This window comes from Myotis myotis, unplaced genomic scaffold (assembly GCF_014108235.1).
Source record: "Myotis myotis isolate mMyoMyo1 unplaced genomic scaffold, mMyoMyo1.p scaffold_m19_p_2, whole genome shotgun sequence".
NCBI lineage: Eukaryota > Metazoa > Chordata > Mammalia > Chiroptera > Vespertilionidae > Myotis > Myotis myotis.
The window spans coordinates 45,966,007-45,989,146 of record NW_023416324.1 but is presented as its reverse complement, the minus strand read 5'-3'; the positions used below and the strand labels follow the sequence as shown (position 1 = coordinate 45,989,146).

Sequence of the window (23,140 nt, the reverse complement as noted above, 5' to 3'; positions counted from 1 at the left end):
TATTCCCTCCCTAACTTCAGGGGAAAATCCCTACCTGGGGAAACAACCTTTCTCAGAGACCTTGGTTAAAACACATAGTGCCAAGAAGGTGAGCAAACATATTAAGAACAGTATGCCATATATGCCAGGTCCCTTGAAACAGCAAGCATGGACCGGCTCCTGGCACGATATAAATCAACATACCATAAAATTCACCCATTTAAAGCATACAATTCAATGGTTTTTAGGACAGTCACAGAGTTCTACAAATATTACCACCATCAATTTAGAACAGTTATATAGCCAATAAGTTTGCACCACACTTATGAGTTAATTAGATATTTGGGTTGTTTCTACTTTATTTTGGTTTGACTTTCTGGTTTGGGGGCGGGGGTTGTTTGTTTTTTATTGAATGCAGAGAAGGGAGAGGGAGAGATAGAAACATCAATGATGAGAGAGAATCATTGATCGGCTGCCTCCTGCATGCCCCACACTGGGGGTCAAACCTGCAACCCGGGCATGTACCCTGACCAGGAATCAAACCATGACCTCTCAGTTCATAGGTCAACGCTCAACCACTGAGCTACACTGGCCAGGCTGTTTTTTTTTTTATTGAGATGACATTAACATACTATACAATTCACCCTTTTAAAGTGTCCAATGCCTTTTAGTATATTTAAAGAGCCATTAATTCCAGAACATTTTCATCATCCCCAAAAGAAACCCTGTGCTCATTAGCAGTCATTCCTCACTTCTCTTTCCCTCCCCTGGAAACTACATACATACACTCTCTTTCTATGGAACTGTTTATTCTGGACATTTCAGATAAATGATATTAGACAATACATGGGCTTTTGTGGCTGGCTTTCCCCACCACACACCCTGCTACAATGTTTTCAAGGTTCATGCATGTTGTAGCATGTGTCAGTACTTCATCTCTTTCTATGGCTAAAAATATTCCATTGTGTGGATAGACCACATTATTCGTTCATCAATTGATGGACATTTGGGATGTTTCCACTTTTTTGTTATTATGAATAAGGCTGCTATGAACACTCATTTACAAGTTTTTGTGTGATGTACTAGTATGTTTTTATCCCTCTTGGGTATATGCTTAGGAATAGAATTTGTGGGTCATATGGTTAACTCAATGTTGAACATTTTGAGGAATTGCCAAACTCTTCTATAGTGGCTACACCATTTTGCATTCTCACCAGCAATTTATAAGGGCTCCAATTTTTCACATCCTTTCAATACTTATTGTCTTTTCTATTCTAGCCATCCTAGGGGATGTGAAGTGATTTCTCATAGTAGTTTTGACTTGCATTTCCGTAACATCTAATAATGTTGAGTATCTCTTTGTGTGCTTATTGGCCACTTGTACATCTTTGGAAATATGCCTATTTGTATCTTTTATCCATTTAAAAAATGTGTTGCTTGCCTTCTTTTTATTGAAATGAGATGGGAAGCCATTGGAGCAGAGGACTGACATGATCTGATTTACATTTTACAGGCTCACTGATTGCTGCTTTGAGACTAGTCTGAAGGAGGAAAAAGTCAAAGCAGGGAGACAAGTTAAGCTAGTTCAGTAATCCAAACAGGACACAGTGTCTTGAACCAATAGAAGTAGTGAAGGTATGAGAAGTGTTTTGATTCTGGATATATTTTGAAGGTAGAAGCAAAATGATTTCCTGATGGATTGCATCTAGGATGTGCAATAATGAGTTCTGAAACTGATGGGGTGTGTCAGGAGTTTGATTTTGGACAAGGTAAGTTTGAGATGCTTATTAGGCATCCAAGTGGTGAGTTTACACTGCCAGCAGGATATACAACTCTGGGGTTTAGAGAATTCTGGGCTAGTGATTAATATCCTATCTAAAAAGAGAAACATGGTAATTAGCGTACGACCGCTACCCTTCCCACTGGCTAATCAGCAAGATATGCAAATTAACTGCCAGCCAAGATGGCCGCCGGCAGCCAGGCAGCTGGAAGCTAACATGAGGCTTGCTTGCTTCAGTGATGGAGGACTCCAACGTTCCCTGCCTGCCGCTGCCGGCCTCTGAGCTGCAACTCTAAGCAACTTTGTTACAAATATAGAAGCTAAACAAAACCCCAGAAACCTGCTTTATTTGCTGGGCTTCAGCCAGCAGGATCGCAACATTGTTTCAAATACAGAAGGTAAACAAAGGCCAGAAACCTGCTTTCAGTAGCGGAGGCCTAAGAGCTGGAGCCTCAGAGCTAAAGCTGGCCCAGAATAAAAAAAGAAAAAGAAAAAAAGGAGCAGTTGGGAGCTTCAGTCACCCGCCAGCCTGAAAACAGCCCTCAGCCCCTCACCCAGACTGGCCAGGCACCCCAGTGGGGACCCCACCCTGAAGGATGTGTGACCAGCTGCAAACAGCCATCATCCCCTCACCCAGGCTGGCCAGGCACCCCAGTGGGGACCCCCACCCTGATCCAGGACACCCTTCAGGGAAAACCAGCCGGCCCCCACCCGTGCACCAGGCCTCTATTCTATATAGTAAACGGGTAATATGCCTCCCAGCACCAGGATCAGCGGAGCCGCGAGGCCTCCCGGCACCAGGATCAGCATGACAGGGGGCAGCGCCCAAACCCCCTGATCGCCTTGCAGCTCTGTGTGTGACAGGGGGCGGGGCCACAACCTCCCTATCGGCCCTGCTCTGTTCGTGACAGGGGAAGGCGCCCCAACCCCCTGATCGGCCCTGCTCTGTGCCTGATACGGGGGAGCTCCCCAACCCCCCGATCAGTCCTGCTCTGTGTGTGACAGGGTGCGGCGCCCCCCCTCCCCACGGGCCATGCTCTGTGTGTGACAGGGTGCGGCACCCCAACCCTCCCCCCGCCACGGGCCCTGCTCTGTGTGTGACGGGGTAGAGCCATAACCTCCCCATTGGCCCTGCCATGAGTGTGACAGGGTGTGGCACCCCAACCCCCAGATCCGCCCTGCTCTGTGTGTGACAGGGGGCTGTGCCCCAACTCCCCTATCGGCTCTGTGAGTGACGGGGGGAGCTCCCCAACCCCCCGATCAGTCCTGCTCTGTGTGTGACAGGGTACGGAGCCCCAACCCCCCTGTTGAGCCCTGCTCTGTGAGTGACAGGGGGCAGCGCCCCAATCCTCTGATCGGCCCTGCTCTGTGCGTGACAGGGGGTGGCTCCACAACTTCCCCATCAACCCTGCCTTGAGTGTGACAGGGGGCGGTGCCCCAACCCCCCAATCGGCCCTACCCTGAGCATGACTGAGGGTGGCATCACAACCTCCCAATCCGCCCTGCTCTGTGCATGACAGGGGGCGGCGCCCCAACTCCCCAACCGGCCCTGCTCTGAGCCTGACCAGGGGCTGCACCTAGGGATTAGGCCTGCCCTCTGCCACCCGGGAGCAGGCCTAAGCGAGCAGGTCATTATCTCCCAAGGGGTCCCAGACTGCGAGAGGGCACAGGCTGGGTTGAGGGATCCCCTCTTCCCCCCGAGTGCACAAATTTTTGTGCACCAGGCCTCTAGTGTGAATATAAAAAAGGGTCCTATGAAAAGTAACCACACAGGTGATCTGATCATAAATTCCTAACTGAGCAGGCAACTCCCAAAGCATATATCTTTTAAGTGAAAGGTTTCTCTTCTTTCTTTCCTTTGCTTCAGTTGAATGGTTTTGTTTTTATTTTTCCAAGAGCTTTAGACATTTGCAGATTGCTTTTTTTCCAAACACAAGAGGAAGCAGGTTATATACAGTTCCTATTTTTAAAGGCAAGCAATGGTTAAAGGCGACAAATAAAAAGAGACTGTAAAAAAACAAAAGAAGGGAGAAAAGTAAGAGAGAGCTGATAGAGAACTCATGAAAAAAGAAATTATCTTAGTGCTGGGCATGAAAATAATAAACAGAATATAATTCTGTATTGTTAAATTGTAAAGAAGCAAAAAGAAAAACTGACATCGTTTTCTTCAATAACTGAAGGGGAGTTTAAAATAAGCAGCAGCCATAACAAATCTCACTACAGTTTTAAAAGAGTGGGAAAATCCAAATGTGACCAGGAAAGTATGCATACTCTCAGAGAAAGAGGAACAATCCAATTCCCAAACTGTCTGGTTGAGAATCTTTGGGATAAGAACACACACACATTCTAATAAACCAACTTTAGAAATGGGTTTGGGACAAAGGAATTTGTAAAATTTTCATAACCAAAATGAAATGTCGTCTCCAAAACTAGTAATATAGAAAGTGATGGTTTTATTTAGTTATTATAAGAAAAATTGAATATACAACTTTTTATTTAATGGTATCTAGTAATTAATTTGGAAGTGTATAAAACAGCCATAATTATCCAATTTTGATGTGAGATAATCAACAGGGAAGAGATACTGTGCAAAGTCTTTCAGTATGTTTTCTAAATAAGCAATCTTAAGATTAGGACCTCTTTGTCTATATGCCCAATATTAAAAACTAGAGGCCTGGTGCACAAAATTTGTGCCCTCGGGGGGGGGGGAGTCCCTCAGCCCGGCCTGTGCCCTCTCGCAGTCTGGGACCGCTTGGGGGATGACCACCTGCTGGCTTAGGCCTGCTCCCTGGGGAATTGGGCCTAAGATGGCAATCAGACATCCCTCTGGCAGCCCGGGAGCCCTCGGGGGGATGTCCACTTGCCAGCGGGAAGCAGGCCTAAGCTGCAGTTGGACATCCTTAGCGCTGCTGAGGAAGCAGGAGAGGCTCCCACCACCACCACTGTACTGGCAGCCATCAGCCTGGCTTGTGGCTGAGCAGAGCTCCCCCATGTGGGAGCGCACTGACCACCAGAGGGCAGTTCCTGCATTGAGCGCCTACCCCTTGGTGGTCATTGTGTGTCATAGTGACCAGTCATTCCCAGTCGTTCTGCTGTTAGGGTCAGTTTGCATATTACCCTTTTACTATATAGGATAGAGGCCTGGTGCATGGGTGGGGGCCAGCTGGTTTGCCCTGAAGGGTGTCCCGGATCAGGGTGGGGGTCCCACTGGGGTGCCTGGCCAGCCTGGGTGAGGGGCTGATGGCTGTTTGCAGCTGGTCACACCTGCTTCAGGGTGGGGGTCCCCACTGGGGTGCCTGGCCAGCCTAGATGAGGGGCTGATGGCTGTTTTCAGGCTAGCCACACCCCCTTTAGGGTGGGGGTCTCCACTAGGGTGCCTGGCCAGTCTGGGTGAGGGGCTGAGGGCCGTTTTCAGGCTGGCCTGCGACTGAAGCTCCCAGCCTCTCCTTTTTTTCCTTTTTTTTTATTCTGAGATTTATTTACCTTCTATAATTGAAACATTGTTGCTGTCACTGGCGCTCCCAGTTCTGAGGCCGTGGCCAGCTGAAAGCAGGTATCTGGGGTTTAACTTCTATAATTGAAACATTGTTGCTTTCGGGCTCAGAGCCGGGCCGCGGCAGGCGGGGATACTTGGCTTCCTCCATCACTGGAGCAAGCAAACCTCCTGCTTGCTTCAGCTGCGTGGCTGCCGGCCGCCATCTTTGTTGGCAGTTAATTTGCATATCGCCCTGATTAGCCAATGGGAAGCGTAGCAGAGGTATGGTTAATTACCCTTTTTGTCTTTTATTAGATGGTATGAATAATTATTTCAAATGGTCATCTATTAATTTTGCTCTGTGCCTGGTGACTACAGGGAAAACTAAAAGAATTGAAATTTACTTTCTACTTTTTAAAAATGTGGGGAAAGGCTTGAAATGTAAATTCTTCACCAACTTTAATACTTTTTTTTAAAAAATAACAGACATTTGTTTTCTATTTCTGCAAAAAACAAAGAGGATAAAACTTAAAAAATTTACTTTGCACAAAGAAAGAAGTAACTTCTCAGTTATAATTACTGAAGTCTTTTTTATTCATATTTAGCTGATCCCCCCCGCCCCCAAATTTATGTATATATAAAACAGATGCTATTTTTACTTTTTTTGGTTAATCCTCACCCAAGGATATTTTTCCATTGATTTTTTGTTTGTTTTGTTTTGTTTTTAGGGAGAGTGGAAGACAGAGGGAAAGACAGAGAGAAACATCCATGTGAGAGAAACACATCAACTGGTTGCCTCCTGCATGCGCCCCTGCGCCGGAAGAGCCTGCAACCAAGGTACGTGCCCTTGACTGGAATCAAACCTGGGACCCTTTGGTCCATAGGCCGACCCTCTATCCACTGAGCCAAACTGGCTAGGGCCAGATGCTATTTTTAAATAATAGGTAGGTACATGCTTTCTCCGATCACATTCACTCTCAGCCCCAGATGAAGTATCTAGATTCATCCCGATAAATGAAAATGCATATGTACAAGCCCTGGACGAGACATCTCCTTAGGAACTCTTCCTTCTTATGGGCATTTTCCAGTTATGTTGGTCTTATCAAATTTCTATAAAAACTTAACTTTACACTTGGTTGGGCAACACAAAGAAATATCTAACTCAGTTTCTTCCTAATCTAGCTGCCTAAATCCACCTGCAAAGCATCAAGTCTTACCCCCATTTAGTGCCTAAGGACACACTATTTCTTAAGTAGTATTTTACTAGTACATCGGTGCTTTTCTGTAGTGCACAAGAAGACTCTTCAGGACAGGTACAGAACTTTTTTTAAGTGTTGAGTCTGTCTCCCTTTTCCAATGCAGCAAACTCTTGATTAACCATGTCCCCCACACCCAACTCCACCCAGGAGTGTTAGCCACAGCAAAGCTATAATTAGGGACTGGATTCCTTCTAGTTAGCACACATTCCTGGACTGCTTTGCTTCAACTACAGTAAATATAGGCTCAAAACTAGTCGAACTCACATGAAGATTACCCAAACAAAAACACTGGGAAAATAAATCTGCTGGTCTCTTTTCTAAATATAATGTATCCCAAAGCAAAACACAAACATGTTAGTTTAATAATGTACATACAAGTCTTTTTTAAGTATAAATGACAAGTTTTATTTAAAAAGTAATCATCCTCATCATACATATATAATAAAGTATTCTAAAGCAGTCTTGGGTTTTTCACATTATGTTTGGGGCCACATGTATCACTGCTCTCCTCCAGTAAGTCATGAGCTATTACACACCAGAATTTTTGCAAATAAGGTACTTCATGAGGCAGACTGTCAAGAAATAATGCAATTGCACAACTTATATTCATCTACAGAAGTATTTCTCAGTTGTGACCTAATTACTATGCTTGGAAAACGCTAGCATCCTCATAAATATTTCAGTTAAATTATGGTGCAAAATGTAAATTTTACAAGCTTTGAAATGCACATTTTTGTGACGTCTAAGCATTTCCCTGAGAGCATGAGGAATGTTATTTATATAATATAACATTCCAGCTACACTCGGGAAGACTCTTCATGAAGAAGACACCGCAGAGGTAAAATACCTAAGAGGAGATGGTAAGAACAATCTGAGGCCCTAGCCGGTGCAGCTGAGTTGGTGGGAGCATCCTGTGCACCAAAAGGTGGCGGTTTGATTCCCAGGTTGTGGGTTCGATCCCTGGTGGGCGAGTGTGCAGGAGTCAACCAATGGATGTTTCTCTCTCTCTCTCACCCTTCCTTCTTCTCTAAAATCAATAAAATAAAATATGTGGGTTTATAAGTGGAGTAAAAGAAACAACTATGGAAAGCAGGACCAGCTGAGAATTCACCCTGAGGAAGGGGTGAATGTGACAGGGTTGCCCCTGTCCCCAAAGCATCATTACCCTTCTGTAAATTGTTGGGATGCTTTTCCACTTTACTTTGAAGCATTGCCATTTTCTGTGAAAGTCATTGGGTTCTGAGGCATGGCCTTGTAAAAATGCAGCTGCAGCACTGTGTGGCAACTGCATCATGCAGGTATTGGGAGTTTCAGACGAGGGGAAGATGATCCCAAGTCATTCATTCTTTCTTGGAAAGGAGTTTGATCAGATTGTTTTCTTCTGATCACCACATGGTATCAGCTATACTAAGAAAACTGATTGGTAGGAGGAAGGTAGGTGATTTTGGAATATGAAGAACCCCAGGAGGTAGAGAAGGCTAGAAGGGCCCTGATCCAGGAAAGGAGGCCAGCAAACCTCACAGGAGTATACCTGGGCCCTAACGGCATTAGGGGATAGGAAGGGCTCCAAAAATGGAAGACAGACCTTGTTCTTAGGAAAAGAGACGGAATGTCTCTGTTTTCAGACAATAGAGCAAATCGAATAATCTACCACTTCAACAAACCATTACATTATTAGGGAATAGCTACAAATATTCTATAGGCAAGTACTTTCTATTCTGGAAATACAATCAAGAGGCAATGCTTTAAGGCTACACATTAAGGCTACCTGGATTATTGTGCACGCAACAAAGACATTTTTTTGCAAAAGGTAACATAATTAAACACTATTTCCATCTTAGGAAAAGCTATTGTAAGCCAACTAGACATTCAAAATGGAATCTTAACTCTTATTGCTATTATTCTATTGCAGGGCAGATTATTACTCAAAACTGTCTATTTCAGAACACCAAGAAATTCTCACTTTTTTGTTATCTTTTAAGTAGGGCTACATCAGAAAAAAGACTTTTAAAGTAAACTTTTCTTTTGTGTTTAAAGTGAAATTTATTACAATACAATAAGTGCAAGTGTTATTAAAAATGCTGGTTAAAATTATAAAGTATCTATATATTTTTTCTAATATAAATACTGGAAATAATAACTTCAACAATTCTATATGTACACAGAACACTGAAAACATAAAATCATGCACAAGGTCAAAATGTAACTTTGCATACTGTCCTTTTAGGGATCACTTTTATCTTCTTCTCGTCTCAGTATGATTCCAGAATATGAAAGGATATGCTAATTACTCAGATTACAAACTTAAAGGGTCAGTGTTTTGAATGTAAGTCAGTTATCACACATTAGCAATACTCTAAAATCACTGCTTCTACTATTCTGATTAAGTGGTTCTAATTCCCATATTTCCCTTTCTCTTGGACATCAAGTTGAGCTAGAAAAACTGTGATTATAGGATCCAGCATGACATGTATTCCTCATGATTCGTTTAAAAGTGGCCTAAAGTGTTACTATCTATATAAAAAGTCCTACAGGACATAAAAGACAGTAAGTACATCAGCATGTCAGGAAAATTAAGCAGCTCACCCTCTGCTTGCTTACCTGGTTCCATGTCTCTATAGAAAGGATGGACCACAGCCATGAAGAAGCAAGGACCAATCAGAAATGCTGACAGTATGTGTTTGGGGAGGGGAGGAGGAGCAGCACAGGAAGGAATGGGACAGAAGTGTCGGATAATAAAGGGAAACTAAACGGAATCACCTATCTAGTCTTCCTCATCCTGTTAAAGCAGGGACTGGTTCCTGAGAACACTTCATAAATTTGAGGAACAGCCTACACATTACAGGTGAGGACATTTCACAAATACCAAAGCGAGTCTGAACTAGGCCTCAACATGGGGGCAGGTGAAACAATTTTCATAAATGAGCAGAGGTTAAGGGGTTCTGCAAGGGGAAGAAAAGGAAACTGTGTACGATACTTAGTCCTCTATGACAGCGCTTCTCATCCAATTCACTTGGGGGTCTCATCAAAATGCATTGGGTCTGGGGTGGGGCCTCAGATTCTGCATTTGTACTAAGTGCCTAGGAGATGCCGATGCTCTTGGTCCATGGACCACACGCTGAGAAGGAGGGAGCCACCTCTGTCTCTCTGGGCCACAAGTGTATCTTGAAATCCTGAGCAGAACTGAGACCTGCTCCTATCCAAGCACATCCCCAGGCAAAAGGTGTAGATGCATTGCATATGTGAGCAGCTGGCTACAAGACTGTGTTAATATATTTTCTGAGAGCACCATGACTATATGAAGAGCCAAGTAACATAATTCAACGTGAGTACATGGAGTGGTCTATTTGCTGGTACTAAAACAAATCTCTTTCTCATACAGTCCTCCTTAAAGTGAACATGATATAAAAGTATAAAAAAAAAACCCCAGCATATTGAATTTCATAGCAAAAAGCCACATGTGCACACACATATAGTATGAATTATAAGAAATTAAATGCGTTTTATCAGAATATAGTGCTACCACTGCTCCCAGCTAAAATCATCTCCTCTTCCAAATACAAGGAAAAAACCTTGAATTGTAAGGAAGATGACTGCATTGCCTGCCAGCACAAGGCCACACGCTCCCCATTTGATCTGAAACACAAGAAAAAAGGATTAAATATTTAGTTTCATCATATTACATTCTTTGTAAATCTGTTATTTTCTGCATTAGAAAAATTCAATGAAATATTACATAAAACTGCTAAAAGGCTTAATGTAACAGGCAGGAGACAGTGAACTATTCAGTAATTAGTCTAATTACTTCATGATGCTTGTTAATTAAGTCTAGTATCATCCGTAACATTTTCTCCATTAGACATATTTCTCTACTTGCTTTCAGCAGACAATGATGGCCTTAAGTAAAATACATGCAGCTTATTATAAAAGGTCCAATTGCAACATTGGGTACTGAAAGTTCTATACACATTGCCTTCTTTCACGAAAACAGGAATTAGAGAATTACGGATTTGTTTCTTTTCTAGGCAAGAAAAGATTTTTAAAAATAATCTGCATGCAAATGAAAACAGCTTCTCAGCGTGGCAGATGATTTTACAGAGGTACAGTTGGGGATGAGAGTACCCTCTAGTGGGCATTTTTTGTTTTAATTTAACCAATAGAAAACAACAATGGAAGTTGCTTCATATAACATGATGTAGTAATGAAAGGTAAAAATACAAATCTTTACAGCAAAATTTAAGAAGTATTTAGTCTGAGGAATAAAAACAATAAGGTCATGACAATCTTGCATTCAAACACCACTGATGCTTCTCTATTATCTAGGTAAAGTTCAAACTAGTAGGACATTCAAAACCCTTCCTGATCAGGCTTCACCAACCTTTCTAACCTCAATCTCAATTACTCCTTTTTGCTCCATCATATCGGACTACTGCTCTTTATTCCACATATTAATTGCATTTCCACAGTTGGATGCCATTCCATTTAACAGCCTTCCCTACTTTAATCAAAATCCGATTTATCAAAAACCACATCAAATGCCAGACAGTATTTCTCTGTGTTCCCAAGGCATTCTGATACTGTTTTAATTACCACATAGTGCATTTACGGTATTATATGCTTAACCATCAGGTTCGTTTCTGTGCTCTTTGGGAACAGAGACAGCATCTGGCTCTTATTCCTGGTGTCTGACAAATAGCAGATGTTACAAAAATATTTACTAAATGAATAAATAAGATTTGTACATATTTGATATTCAATGTCCCAATAAGTTTCATGAAATTGAAAGAGTATGTAATTGGGGGAATAAAAATAAAGAGTATAAAAAAAATCACTATTTAAAAATAAATAAAAAAATAGAGTATAAAAGACAGTGGATGTCAAAGAATGGAATAAATACACCCACAATGTGTTTTTTATTCACTCTATTTTCTAATAGCTATATAGTTAGTTGTCCCTCAACATATACTTACTGTGTTGACTTGAGAATTGTGTCCATGATCCTATTGAAGAAGAATTTGATATGATATTATGGTACTGTGTTTTATAGTAATACTAGAGGCCTGGTGCACAAAAATCTGTACACTTGGGTGGGTCCTCAGCCCAGCCTGTGCCCTCTCATAAGTCTGGGACACCTCGGGGGATGTCCATCTGCTGGCTTAGGCCTGCTCCCCGGGGTATTGGGCCTAAGATCGCAATCAGACATCCCTCTGGCAGCCCAGGAGCCCTCGGGGGGATGTCCACTTGCCAGCGGGGAGCAGGCCTAAGCTGCAGTTGGACATCCTTAGCACTGCTGAGGAGGCAGAAGAGGCTCCCAACACCACCACTGGCAGCCGTCAGCCTGGCTTGTGGCTGAGCAGAGCTCCCCCTGTGGGAGCGCACTGACCACCAGGGGGCAGCTCCTGCATTGAGCTTCTGCCCCCTCGTGGTCAGTGTGTGTCATAGTGACCAGTCATTCCCAGTCGTTCTGCTGTTAGGGTCAATTTGCACATTACCCTTTTATTATATAGGATAGAGGCCTGGTGCATGGGTGGGGGCCAGCTGGTTTTCCCTGAAAGATGTCCTGGATCAGGGTGGGGGTCCCACTGGGGTGCCTGGCCAGCCTGGGTGAGGGGCTGAGGGCCGTTTTCAGGCTGGCCACACCCTCTTCAGGGAGGGGGGTCCCCACTGGGGTGCCTGGGCAGCCTGGGTGAGGGGCTGATGGCTGTTTGCAGGCTGGCCATGGCCCCCAGCCACCCAAGCTCCCAGTGGAGGCTGGCTGGAAGCAGGTATCTGGGATTTATTTATCTTCTATAATTGAAACTTTGTTGCCTTGAGCAGAGGCCACAGCAGGCCAGGGCAGGTGGGAAGCTTGGCTTCCTCCATTGCCTGGGCAACCAAGCCTCCTGCTTGCTCCAGCTCCGTGGCTGCCGGCCACTGCTACCTTGGTTGGGTAAATTTGCATATAGTCGCTCTGATTGGCTGGTGGGTGTGGCTTGGGGCGTAGCAGAGGTATGGTCAATTTGCATGTTTCTCTTTTATTAGATTAGATATATTTGATCTTCTCCTTTCTGGCACATAGCTCCTAAAACACCTGGAATTTTCTAAGTGATAACAGTGATAAAGGTGGCTTTTATTATGTTAATACTAGAGGCCTGGCCTGCAGGACCGGCTCTCTGCCATTCCCTGAGGGGTCCCTGATTGCGAGAGGGCGCAGGCCAGGCCAAGGGAGCCCACCGGTGCATAATCAGGCCGGAGGGATGCAGCAGGTTGGCCAGCAGAACAGGGTCTGCGGGAGGGCTCCAGAGCGTATCCAGCCCATCTCGCTCAGTCCCGATCAGCAGCAAGCTAATCTACCGGTCGGAGCATCTACCCCCTGGTGGTCAGTGCACGCCACAGTGAGTGGTTGAGTGGCCTTAGCATATTACACTTTGATTGGTTGAACAGATGACCGGACCTTTAGCATATTAGGCTTTTATTATATAGGATGGTGACTTTTGGAAAGCACCAAGGGACGGGGGCTGGTTGCTAGAGAGGCCAAGCATGTGCTTAGAGGGACAAAACTTTTAGTCCCACTCTCCCTTGACCTTTGGGGAAGGGAAAGGGGGGGAGGGGGCTGGAGATTGATTCAATCACCAGTGGCCAATGATTTGACTGATCATGCCTATGTTATAAAGCCTCCATAAAAACCCAAAATGAAGGTATTTGGAGAACTTCCAGGCTGGTGATTGGGGCAGAGTGATGCATTCTGGAAACTCCTCTATGCAGCTCTCCCATCAGGCTCTTCCTTTTGTAATTAAACTAGTAATGCAGTGAGTAAATGGGTTTCCTGAATTCTGTGAACAAATCAATTAAACTGACGATAAGGGTCACGGAGACCTCTGATCTATAGCCAATCAGTCAGAAGCTCAAGTGACAACCTGGACTTTTGATTGGCAACTGAAACAGAGGGCAGTCATGTGGGACTAAACCCTTAACATGTGGGATCTAATACTATTTCTGGGTAGACAGTGTCGGAATCGAGATGAATTGTTGGACACCCCGCTGGTGTTGGAGAATTGCTCGTTGGAGGTGTGGGGGGAAACTCCCACACCACACACATTGAAATTGGGTGATCAGGACTCATTTAGATGTTCATTTTGAAACTAGAAAAGTATTGTTATTGCAGTCTCTATGGACTGCCCTAAGATAGAAGGCAAGGACTTAAGAACAATTCCAGATAATAGCTTAAAGTAGAGAAAGCAAGAAGTCATTTGGCCTGGCTAAAAGTTATGAGAAACTAAGAAAGCATCCTGTAAATATGGCTAGGATATTGTTAGGTAGATCTAAAGTGTGGACTAGATTAACTGAAAATATGCCTGGCTTTGAGTCTAAGCAATGAAAATGAAATAGTGGTCCAGACAGAGGCCTTTGAAGTAAACTCAGTGACAACTGGGCAAAACAATAGAGAACAAAACTCACCACAGCCACACGAGCAAGAATAACAGGAAATCCAAAGGCAGAAACAACAATCCCAGTAGTGAAAAAATATGCCAGTTCCCGACAGGCACTGCTTGTTGCATCAGAGTCATATGTTGCTCTTTTGGCAATGAAATGAGGAATGGGAGAGATGGCGTGAAATATCAGGACGAACAAGGGCCAATAAACACTGTTGGTTGGACCCAGGAGAAATGCAAAAAGAAAAGTTACAGTTAAGACATTCTACTGTTTCAAAGTTAATATTATTTTAAATATCATTTTAAAATTATTTTAAATGAAATACAGTATATTTCAAGAATCACCAAATAGCCCAGCCAGTATGGCTCAGTGGTTGAGCATCGACCTATGAACCAGGAGATCATGGTTTGATACCAGGTCAGAGTACAAGCCTGGGTTGCAGGCTCAATTCCCAGTAGGGGGGCAGCAAAAGGCAGCCAATCAATGATTCCCTCTTTCTCTCTTCCTTCCACTCTGAAATCAATAAAAACATTTTTCTTTTAAAAAGAATCACAAAACAATAGTTAGGTTTTTTTAGAAATTCTCTAGTTCAAAGCCATTATTGAACAAGTGAGGAAACAGACACAGGTTGGAAAAAAGGACTGGACTAGACCCAGCTGCTTCCTGACATACTCACAGCAAAGAGCTCTTAATTCTTCCTAGAAAACAATAAGTTTTCTAAAGAAAATCTATGTTCCCATTTACAGGAAGCCATTGTGGACAAAAAAAAGGAGGGGGGTGGGTATATACAAGTTCAGTGATGAAATATAATCTCACAAGAAGATCTGATCATAAAATCTTAAATGAGCAGGTCATGGTGGGTAGTCACGCTCCAGGCATATAACTTTCTTTTTACCAAATATGGTTTGTTTGTTTTTTATTGATTTCAGAGAGGAAGCAGGAGGGAAAAAGAGATAGAAATATCAATGATAAAAGAGAATCACTGATCTGCAGCCTCCTGCACGACCCCCACTGGGGATCAAGCTCACAACCTTGGCATGTGCCCTGACTGGAAATCAAACTATGACCTCCTTGTTCATGAATCGATGCTCAACCACTGACCACACTGGCTGGGCAGCATATAGCTTCTTTAGTGAAAGATTTATCTTTGCCTTAAGCAAGCCCTGTGTATTTTTCTGTGTATCCAGGTTAATACACCTTTGAAATAAGCATAGCTTCCCTCAAGAGAGCACATAATCTTGTTAAATGTACCTTGTTTTCTCCCAACTTCAGGTAATCTTCGGTAATTGCATTCTCTCCTTAATGTCAAATGCATAAAAGAAACTCCAAAAACTATCATTCTTCCGAGCATTTGAGATCTTGCTTTCCAGCAATTGTTGTCAGGTTTGGCTTAAATAAAGGCTTATAAAAATCCTCCACAGATTTAGACATTTCTTACATCAACAATATAAATTATAAATGCCTCAAAACAAAATTTGGGTCCAACTGTTTTTTTACACATTAGTGAGTTTTTCTCATAGCCAAAGGTCTCTGTTTGTGACTACATGTGAACACTGAAAATGTGAGATAATTTTCTACCTCCGGATGGCATTATTAAAATTAATTTAAAGGCAAGCACTTGTGATTGGGTATTTCAAAATTCTCAGAAATATAGAAACTAACTCAAATGCTTTGTAAGGTCACATGATCTAAGATTAACCCTTAATAAATAAAAGCTAGTTTAAGTTTGTTGGTTTAGGCAGAACAGACGTGCCTTTTGAGTTGATATTTTAAATATAATACAGTTATATTATGTTTTTTTCCAGGGTTTTTATAAAAGTAAGTCCATGTTAATAACTGAATTTTACATCTATGAAATGTTTCTAGAGTTTATAAAATGTGTTCATAAATTTACTTCTTAGTTTTCATTGGAAATTAAGGTTTTAAGGGTTAAAATCTCAACATATGTAGGAATAAGTTTCCTGTGCTCCAAAATGAACCCTGGAACAACTCAAAAAGATCTGTTCTCTCTTCTTACAACAGAGACGTTTTAAACTAATCAGGGCTGTTTTTGTATGTTAAATTGCATGGGAAGCACTGTAAAATAAGTGATGAAAGACTTCATCACTAGGGTATGCTACCAGGGTAAAAAAATGGCTGTAAATAAAATGAATAGTTGGGGATATGGGAAACCCAAGATGGCTACTTGGTTCTTTGAGGCTCCCTGGCAAACACCATTTTTTTCAGTATTTATACATTCCTTCATGCCTCATACTGCATTCAAGCTGGACTTAGATTAGATGAAGGAACTTATGAGCTGCCATTATTGAAAGGAGACAGCTTACACTATTGTCAAGGTTTGATAAAGTCACTATCAGAAAATGCCAAATGGGTAACCGCTTCCTTTCCCAGGAAGCAACCAGAAGACAAAAGACTAAGAATCATTAACTACCACCTAGAGATTTTGTTTACTGGAAAGGACATCAAATAAAACACACTCTCCAACCTCACTGGAAGGGACCTTATCAGCATCTAACCACGAACAGACATCTACCCATCTCTGACACTTGCCTCCGCCTACAACAGACATCAAAGACTCCTCTAGAATGAGAAGCCACTGACATCAGAGATAGACAGCTATCCCAAGACACTGACAAGGCCTGTGTCTGTATATCTTCGGATCAATGCTAAACTCAGAAACCAGTTTGTTTTTACCTGTATGCTAATGATATGTTATAATAATATACTTGTTCTTTGGGTTTTGCTAATAGTCCAACTGCTTATGATTACTAAAGATGTATATGATAATACTCTTTGTATAGCTATATATGTGTTATACTAAATGAAAAATACAGAAAAATGGAACAGATGGCAAAACTTGGATCATGATAGTTCACAGGATAGAAATGATCCAGAGTATTTTTTGTAATGAAGGCCGATAAGACCTGACTAACTTCCATTTACCTGATCTTCACTTATGGAAAAATTTGGTCTCAATTCACATCTCATGGTTATATTGCCCTATCCCCAATGGTCCACCATTTCAATACAATAACCACCATCCCCTGTGCCCTTTACCCTTTATTCTTCATAACACTTCTACCTCTGATAGCATGTATATTTTATTTTAATTATTTTTATTGATTTTTAGAGAGAGAGAGAAGCATTGATGAGAGAGAATCATCAATTGGCTGCCTCCTTCACCCTCCTACTGGGGATTGAGCCCACAACCGAAGCATGTGCCTGACCAGAAATCAAATCAGCAACCTCTCGGTGCATGAGACAATGCTCAACCAACTGATCCACACCAGCCAGGGCAGCATGCACATTTTAAAATCTGTTTATCGTCTGTCTCCCCCTCTGAAATACAGACTCCAACAGAGCAGGACTCTTGTTTTCTTATTTCTTAATCCCCAGTTCCCATAACAGCAGCTGGAAAACAGCAAGCACTCAACCAACACTTGTGAATAAAGCAATTAGTTGAATGTTCCCTCCCGACTCCGCCTGATAAACTCTCATTTATCCACCAGTCTCAGCTAAAAGGCAACTTCTGTGCAGCCCCCACAACTGTCCCGGGAAACTCGTGATACTCTGATGCACTTTCTCAAAGCTCTCACTGTACTTTTCGCATATCTCCACTACAGCTTGCTTACTAACTGGATAGTTTACCTGTCTCTCACTCAATGTAAGCTCCTTGAAGACAGGACTATGTCTCCTCATTCTTTTTTTTTTTTTTTTTAATATATTTTTATTGATTTCAGAGAGGAAGGGAGAGGGAGAGATAGAAACATCAATGATGAGAGAGAAACATCATTGGTCGGCTGCCTCCTGCACATACTGGGGATTGAGCTCGCAACCTGGCCATGTGCCCTTGACCGGGATTGAACCCGGGATCCTTCAGTCCGCAGGCCAACACTCTATCTACAGAGCCAAACCAGCTAGGGCTGTCTCTTCATTCTTGCATTCCCAGCTGATCCAGAGAAGGTAGTCAGTAAGTGCTTATTAAATGAATATATCGATTTTAAAAAAAGCTTTTCTCTGTGCAAGTACAACTGACCCATGAAGGGATTGGATTCATAATTTGGGCTTCACTAACTCATTGGTTGGAGTCTGGTGTTAAATTGACCAAACTCCCTAACACTCATGACACATACACACAAAATAGTGACAAAGACACAAAAAGAACAGTTGTTTTTTTTAAAAGAACTTACCCATAATCCTCTAAGGCACATCCCAGCATAAGAAAAGTCAGTCCAATAGCCCCACTGAAGGATAATAACACAAGAGCTGTGAAAGATAAAGCCAAGAGTTACAGGTTCTAGATCAGTGGTTGCCAGGGGCTAGGGGAGGAGGGGAGGAATGAGAAGTGACTATATTGGGTATAGAATTTCTCTTGGGGGTGATGAAATGTTTTGGAATTAGATAGTAGTGATGGTTGTGAATATATTAAAAACACACACAGAATTTAACATTTTAAAAGGGTTAATTTTGTGGTATGTGAATATATCTCAATAAAAAATTTTAATTAAAAAAATTAAGTCCACAATTTAAGCAAATGTAGCAATTTACTTATTTCATTAGTTGATGCTACATTTGACTAGCATATCATTGCCTATGCTCACCACTTTTAAATCATTAGATGGAGAAAGGTCTCAAGAATTTCCAGTACCCATCCTCTATCTACTGTATTAATTCCCTCTATATTTGTCAGAAGAGGGCAGCCAGCCAGTCTGTACAACTCCAGTGAAAGGAAAGTCACTACCACCTGAGGCAGGTCATTTCATCCTGATAGTTTCTAAATGTTGAAAACCTCTTTCCTTAAGTTATATGCAAAACTGCTTCTTTGAAATATATACACTTTGATCATTTTTGCCTCCTCAAACCTTAGTATTTTAAGCATTTGGAGACACTAATCTCTGAGGGGAGAGGAAACATCTGTCCTTATGCTGCTAACGTGTTAAAAAATCTTGAGCTCTGAGTCACCAACATTTGTTCAAATCTTCTCTGCCACCAACTGGTTGTGTGACCTTGTGTAGAAGCTAAACTTATCTAAGTCTGATTTCTCACCTGTAAAGTAGTAATAATGGTACCACCTTATTAGGGAGCTTATAGTAATTAAATGAGATAATCTATGTAAAGTGGTTGGCAAAAGGAGGGATTCAATAAGTAAATGTTGATTGATGTAGGTATCTGCCCATTTTAGCAATGTTCTTTGATAATGGTATAAATCAGAAGCATAGGACACTATACTATCCAAATATCCTTCTGAAAAAAATACCTAACACTCAAAATTAAGTCACTGATTAAACTAACCAACATTCTCATTGCTTACTGCTACATTAAGAGATTTGGAGGGAATGTTTTATAGGAAGATGCCAAAGTGCTTTTAAGAAACACCTAGAAGTATGTAGGTATTAGAGGACAAGGAAAGAATAATTTTAATTTGTATATGTTTCTATTTAGTAGGTGTCACTTTTTAAAGAAAAATGTACAAAAGTAAGTTTTTATGTATTATTTCATTAAGGAGAATCTCTTCCTAGTTGGCTTTGTCCCTTCGCTGTGCCTGACCATCTATCTGTACTGCTCCCTCCTCCAAGACAGCTTTCAAAGCTAGGGACTGCAGACCTCTTCTTTCAGTTGTGTATACAGTTGTGAACCCTGTCCCTCAGGGTTCACAACTGTATACACAACTGTATATCTCTGGTTGATTCTTTTTATTCCTTTTTTTTTTCTTTTTCAGAAATTGCTTCCTCTCTGCCTCTTAAAGTTGGAGCTGACCGGGATTCCAACTCCATCTTTTTTCACTCTATGCTCTTGTCGAGATGATGCATTCAACCCAAAGCTCCCTGGCACTACAAGGGTCTGGCCACATAAATGCTGCACCTCCAACTCCAATCTCGTCTTCTCCCTCTGAGTAGCCAACAAGGACCTCAAATTCAAGATGTCAAAAACTGACACATCCCCACTCCCTCCTCCCACACACACATTTCTTCCCTTTGAAGGTTCTATCTTGAAACACCAACACCACCATTGCACTATTTCCTCTAGAAAAACATCAAATCAAGGTGACTCAATCTCCCAGACCTCACTGCTATAGACTGAAAGCTTGTATGCCACCCCCACCTCAACCCTCAAAACTCTTGTTAAATCCTAAGGCCTAGTGTGATGGTACTGAGAGGCGAGGCCTTTGGGAGGAGATCAGCCCACAAGGGCAGAGCCCTCATCAATGGGATTAGTGCCCTCAGAAGAGACCCCAAAGAGCTCCCTTACCCCTTCCACCATGTGAGGAATCAGCAAGAGGATGGCTGTCTATAAACCAGGAAGCAGGCCCTCATAGCAAACTGCTGGCATCTTGACCTTGGACTTCCCAAACTCCAGAATTAATAAAGTTTCTGTTTAAGCCACCCACTTTATAGCAGCCTGCTTCTCTTGAACCCTCTGCTACTGCCTTAGCACAGGCCCTTATCATCCCGTGCCTGCCTCTAATCATCTCTTCCAATCCACCCTCTTCACAGCAGACAGTGTTCTCTCAAATATACAAAGCTGGTGTCGCCTCTTCGAAGTTGCTTTCATAGCCGACAAGTTGTTCTGGCACTTGAGGATCAACGTGGTCTGATCCCTGACTGCCTCACCGCTCTCCCACTGAGATCCAGTCTCAATAGCACAGACGAAGCTCCTGGTGGAGAGAACAGGTGTGCTCTTTCATGCCCTCTGCTCCGTGCCACATGCTGTTCTCTCCACTTGGAATAAACTCTATCCTCACCCCAGCCTTTGCCAGGCGAAGCCTTACTGATCCTTTTAGCTTCCATTCAAGGATTGCCTCTTCTGTAGAAAGGGTCCTCCTTGTCCCCAAAGCAGGGTCAAGCGATCCCATCTGTACTAGTTACTAGGGCTGCTATTAACAATGTGCCAACTGAGTGGCTTAGGACAACAGAAATCCATTTTCTCCAGTTCTGGAGGCTTCGCGGTGTAGGGAAGGCGTCGGTGTCCTTCATGGTGTCCATGTTCTAGTGGCTTCCGGCAATCTTTGGTGCTCCTTGGCTTGCAGCTGCCTTGCTCTTCTTTCTGCCTTCATCTTCATATGGTATCTTCCTATGGTGTCCCTATATGTCTCCATGTCCAAATTTCTCTTATAAGAACAATAGTCCTTGGGTGAGGGCCCAATCGAATCCAATATTAACTTAACTTGATTACATCTGCAAAGACCTGATTTCCAGAAAAAGTCACACTGACAGGTCCTGGGGGAGTCAGATCATATCTATTCAAGAGACATGACTCAACCACAACACCATCTTGGTGCTCCCACTGTACCTGAGCATGCCTTAAGCTAGGAAAATAGTAACTACTTCCAACTCCTTGCCCAACAATTTCCCAGGTATCTTTTTATCCCAAGTCTCAGGCAGACAGTAATCCCCGAGTTACCTGTAAAAGCTTCCTTCCCTTAATCCTTTTCCATGTCATAACCTAGCTTCCTTCACCATTTCTAACACGTTCACACCTAAGCGTTATTATTTGATAGTTTCTGGGCATGACTAAACGGCGCAATACAGATGCTACCTTTGTCAACTGTTTTCTGCACTGGCTTCAAGTGGCTGTATTACCCAGGGGTCACTGTCCAAATACATCCTGTTTACTCAACGGATGTGGAATATAGGGCCACCCAGAAATAATGATAAAATGTGTCTGCTGCCAACAGCTCACACGCCCAGATAGATTTCACAGTGAACATACCCATGCGTGCAAATATGTTGTATACAAGTTTACAGCAGGTGGGGAGATCTTTGGGTACACGTTTTAAAGAAAAGAGGAACTCCAGCAAAGAAACAAGTTATGCCCGCTATTCAAAAGATTACAAATCTAATGGTTTCTTCCCAAAATAACAGGAAACCTTCCAATAATCTCTCCCAACGCCGGTGTCCCCCAGTCCTCTGAAGGCACACAGATCAGGGAAGCGGTGTTCTCGGTACCCCCGTCTTATCAACCACACCCCCTTTTTTTATCAACCGCACCATTCAAAAACACATACTGCACAAACACCCCTTTCTCGTCTGTCCAAAGATGCAAGTAACGATAAAATGCCACCTAATTTGCTCTCCACAATTACGAGAAATGCAGCATTTCTGGGTGCTTTCCACGAACACCCGCCTGCAGTCGACTCGGCCTCCTTGGAAAACATCCTCAAGGAACAAGAGGATTAGGTGCCCCAGAGCCGAGAGCGCTGCAGACAAAGGCTCGCGGAGCGGCAGGAGGAAAGAGAAGGGGCGTCTGGGTGGACACGCCAGGAAGTGGGACCCTGGTGAAAACTCGGCGGTGCGGGGGGTGGGGGGGCCTTCCGAGGAGCTGGGAGGGGATGCTCCAGGCGGGCCGGGTCCCCCAGGCGGGCACCACTCCCCGCGAGGGCTCGGCCAGTGGCCTAGCAAAAAAACAAAACAAACAGGGCTGCGGCTCCCCACACACCCTCCACCCGCAACCCAAGACGCGAAGGGGGTGGGCGCGCGCATTCCCACCCGCAGAGGCGGGGTGCTCGGCGGGTCTGGGGGAGGCCGCTCCCCGCCCACGCGCTGAAAGCACAGCTCCAACTTTACACAGGACCGGCGAGCGGCGGCCACGGCCGCGGATGTACCTTTAATGCCCGCCATGTCTCCCGAGCTGGGGCCGCGGCTGCTTCCGGTTTCCAGCCACAGCCCCGCCCACGCCCGGCCAGGGGCGGTACCGCGGGCCGAGCCCGCCCCGCCACGTAGAGCCCCGCCCCATTACGCCCATAACTCCGCCCCCACCTCGCCTGGCTCCTCCCCCACCTCACGGAGCTCGGCGCCTGCCTCCTGATCCACATCCTGGGCCATTCCCGCAAAGCCGCTGGCTCCGGGTATCCCCCACCGTGCACCGCGATCTCTCTCCTAACAGTGATGGCGAACCTATGACACGCGTGTCAGAGGTGACATGCGAACTCATATTTTTGGTTGATTTTTCTTTGTTAAATGGCATTTAAATATATAAAATAAATATCAAAAATATAAATCTTTGTTTTACTATGGTTGCAAAGATCAAAAAATTTCTATATGTGACACGGCACCAGAGTTAAGTTAGGGTTTTTCAAAATGCTGACACGCCGAGCTCAAAAGGTTCACCATCACTGTCTAGGACCTGAGCCCTCCCCAGAGGGCCATTTTGTAGGGCCCTGCCCCTCTTTGATTGCTTTTGCTTAATTTTCAACAAAACTTAAAGATAAAGGGTTTCATGGGAACCCAGGGTTTC

General features: G+C 43.4%; 1 protein-coding gene across 1 annotated transcript; it reads right to left on the bottom strand.

The window, feature by feature from the left end:
• Positions 1-6,873: 6,873 nt before the first annotated feature.
• Positions 6,874-22,605, bottom strand: LEPROT. Its single transcript, XM_036349713.1, has 4 exons — positions 22,509-22,605; positions 18,097-18,172; positions 13,931-14,117; positions 6,874-10,129 (listed from the first exon to the last, which is right to left on the bottom strand). Exons 1-4 carry the CDS (start codon positions 22,522-22,524, stop codon positions 10,013-10,015), a joined length of 396 nt encoding a protein of 131 aa, XP_036205606.1. The 5' UTR covers positions 22,525-22,605; the 3' UTR covers positions 6,874-10,012.
• Positions 22,606-23,140: the final 535 nt, after the last annotated feature.

Coding starts and splice junctions, on each gene's coding strand:
- LEPROT (XM_036349713.1), bottom strand. Junction 14,118..18,096: donor TGTGCCTTAGAGGATTATGG/GTAAGTTCTTTT, acceptor TCCAACCAACAG/TGTTTATTGGCCCTTGTTCG. Junction 10,130..13,930: donor TTCTTGCTCGTGTGGCTGTG/GTGAGTTTTGTT, acceptor CTTGTGTTTCAG/ATCAAATGGGGAGCGTGTGG.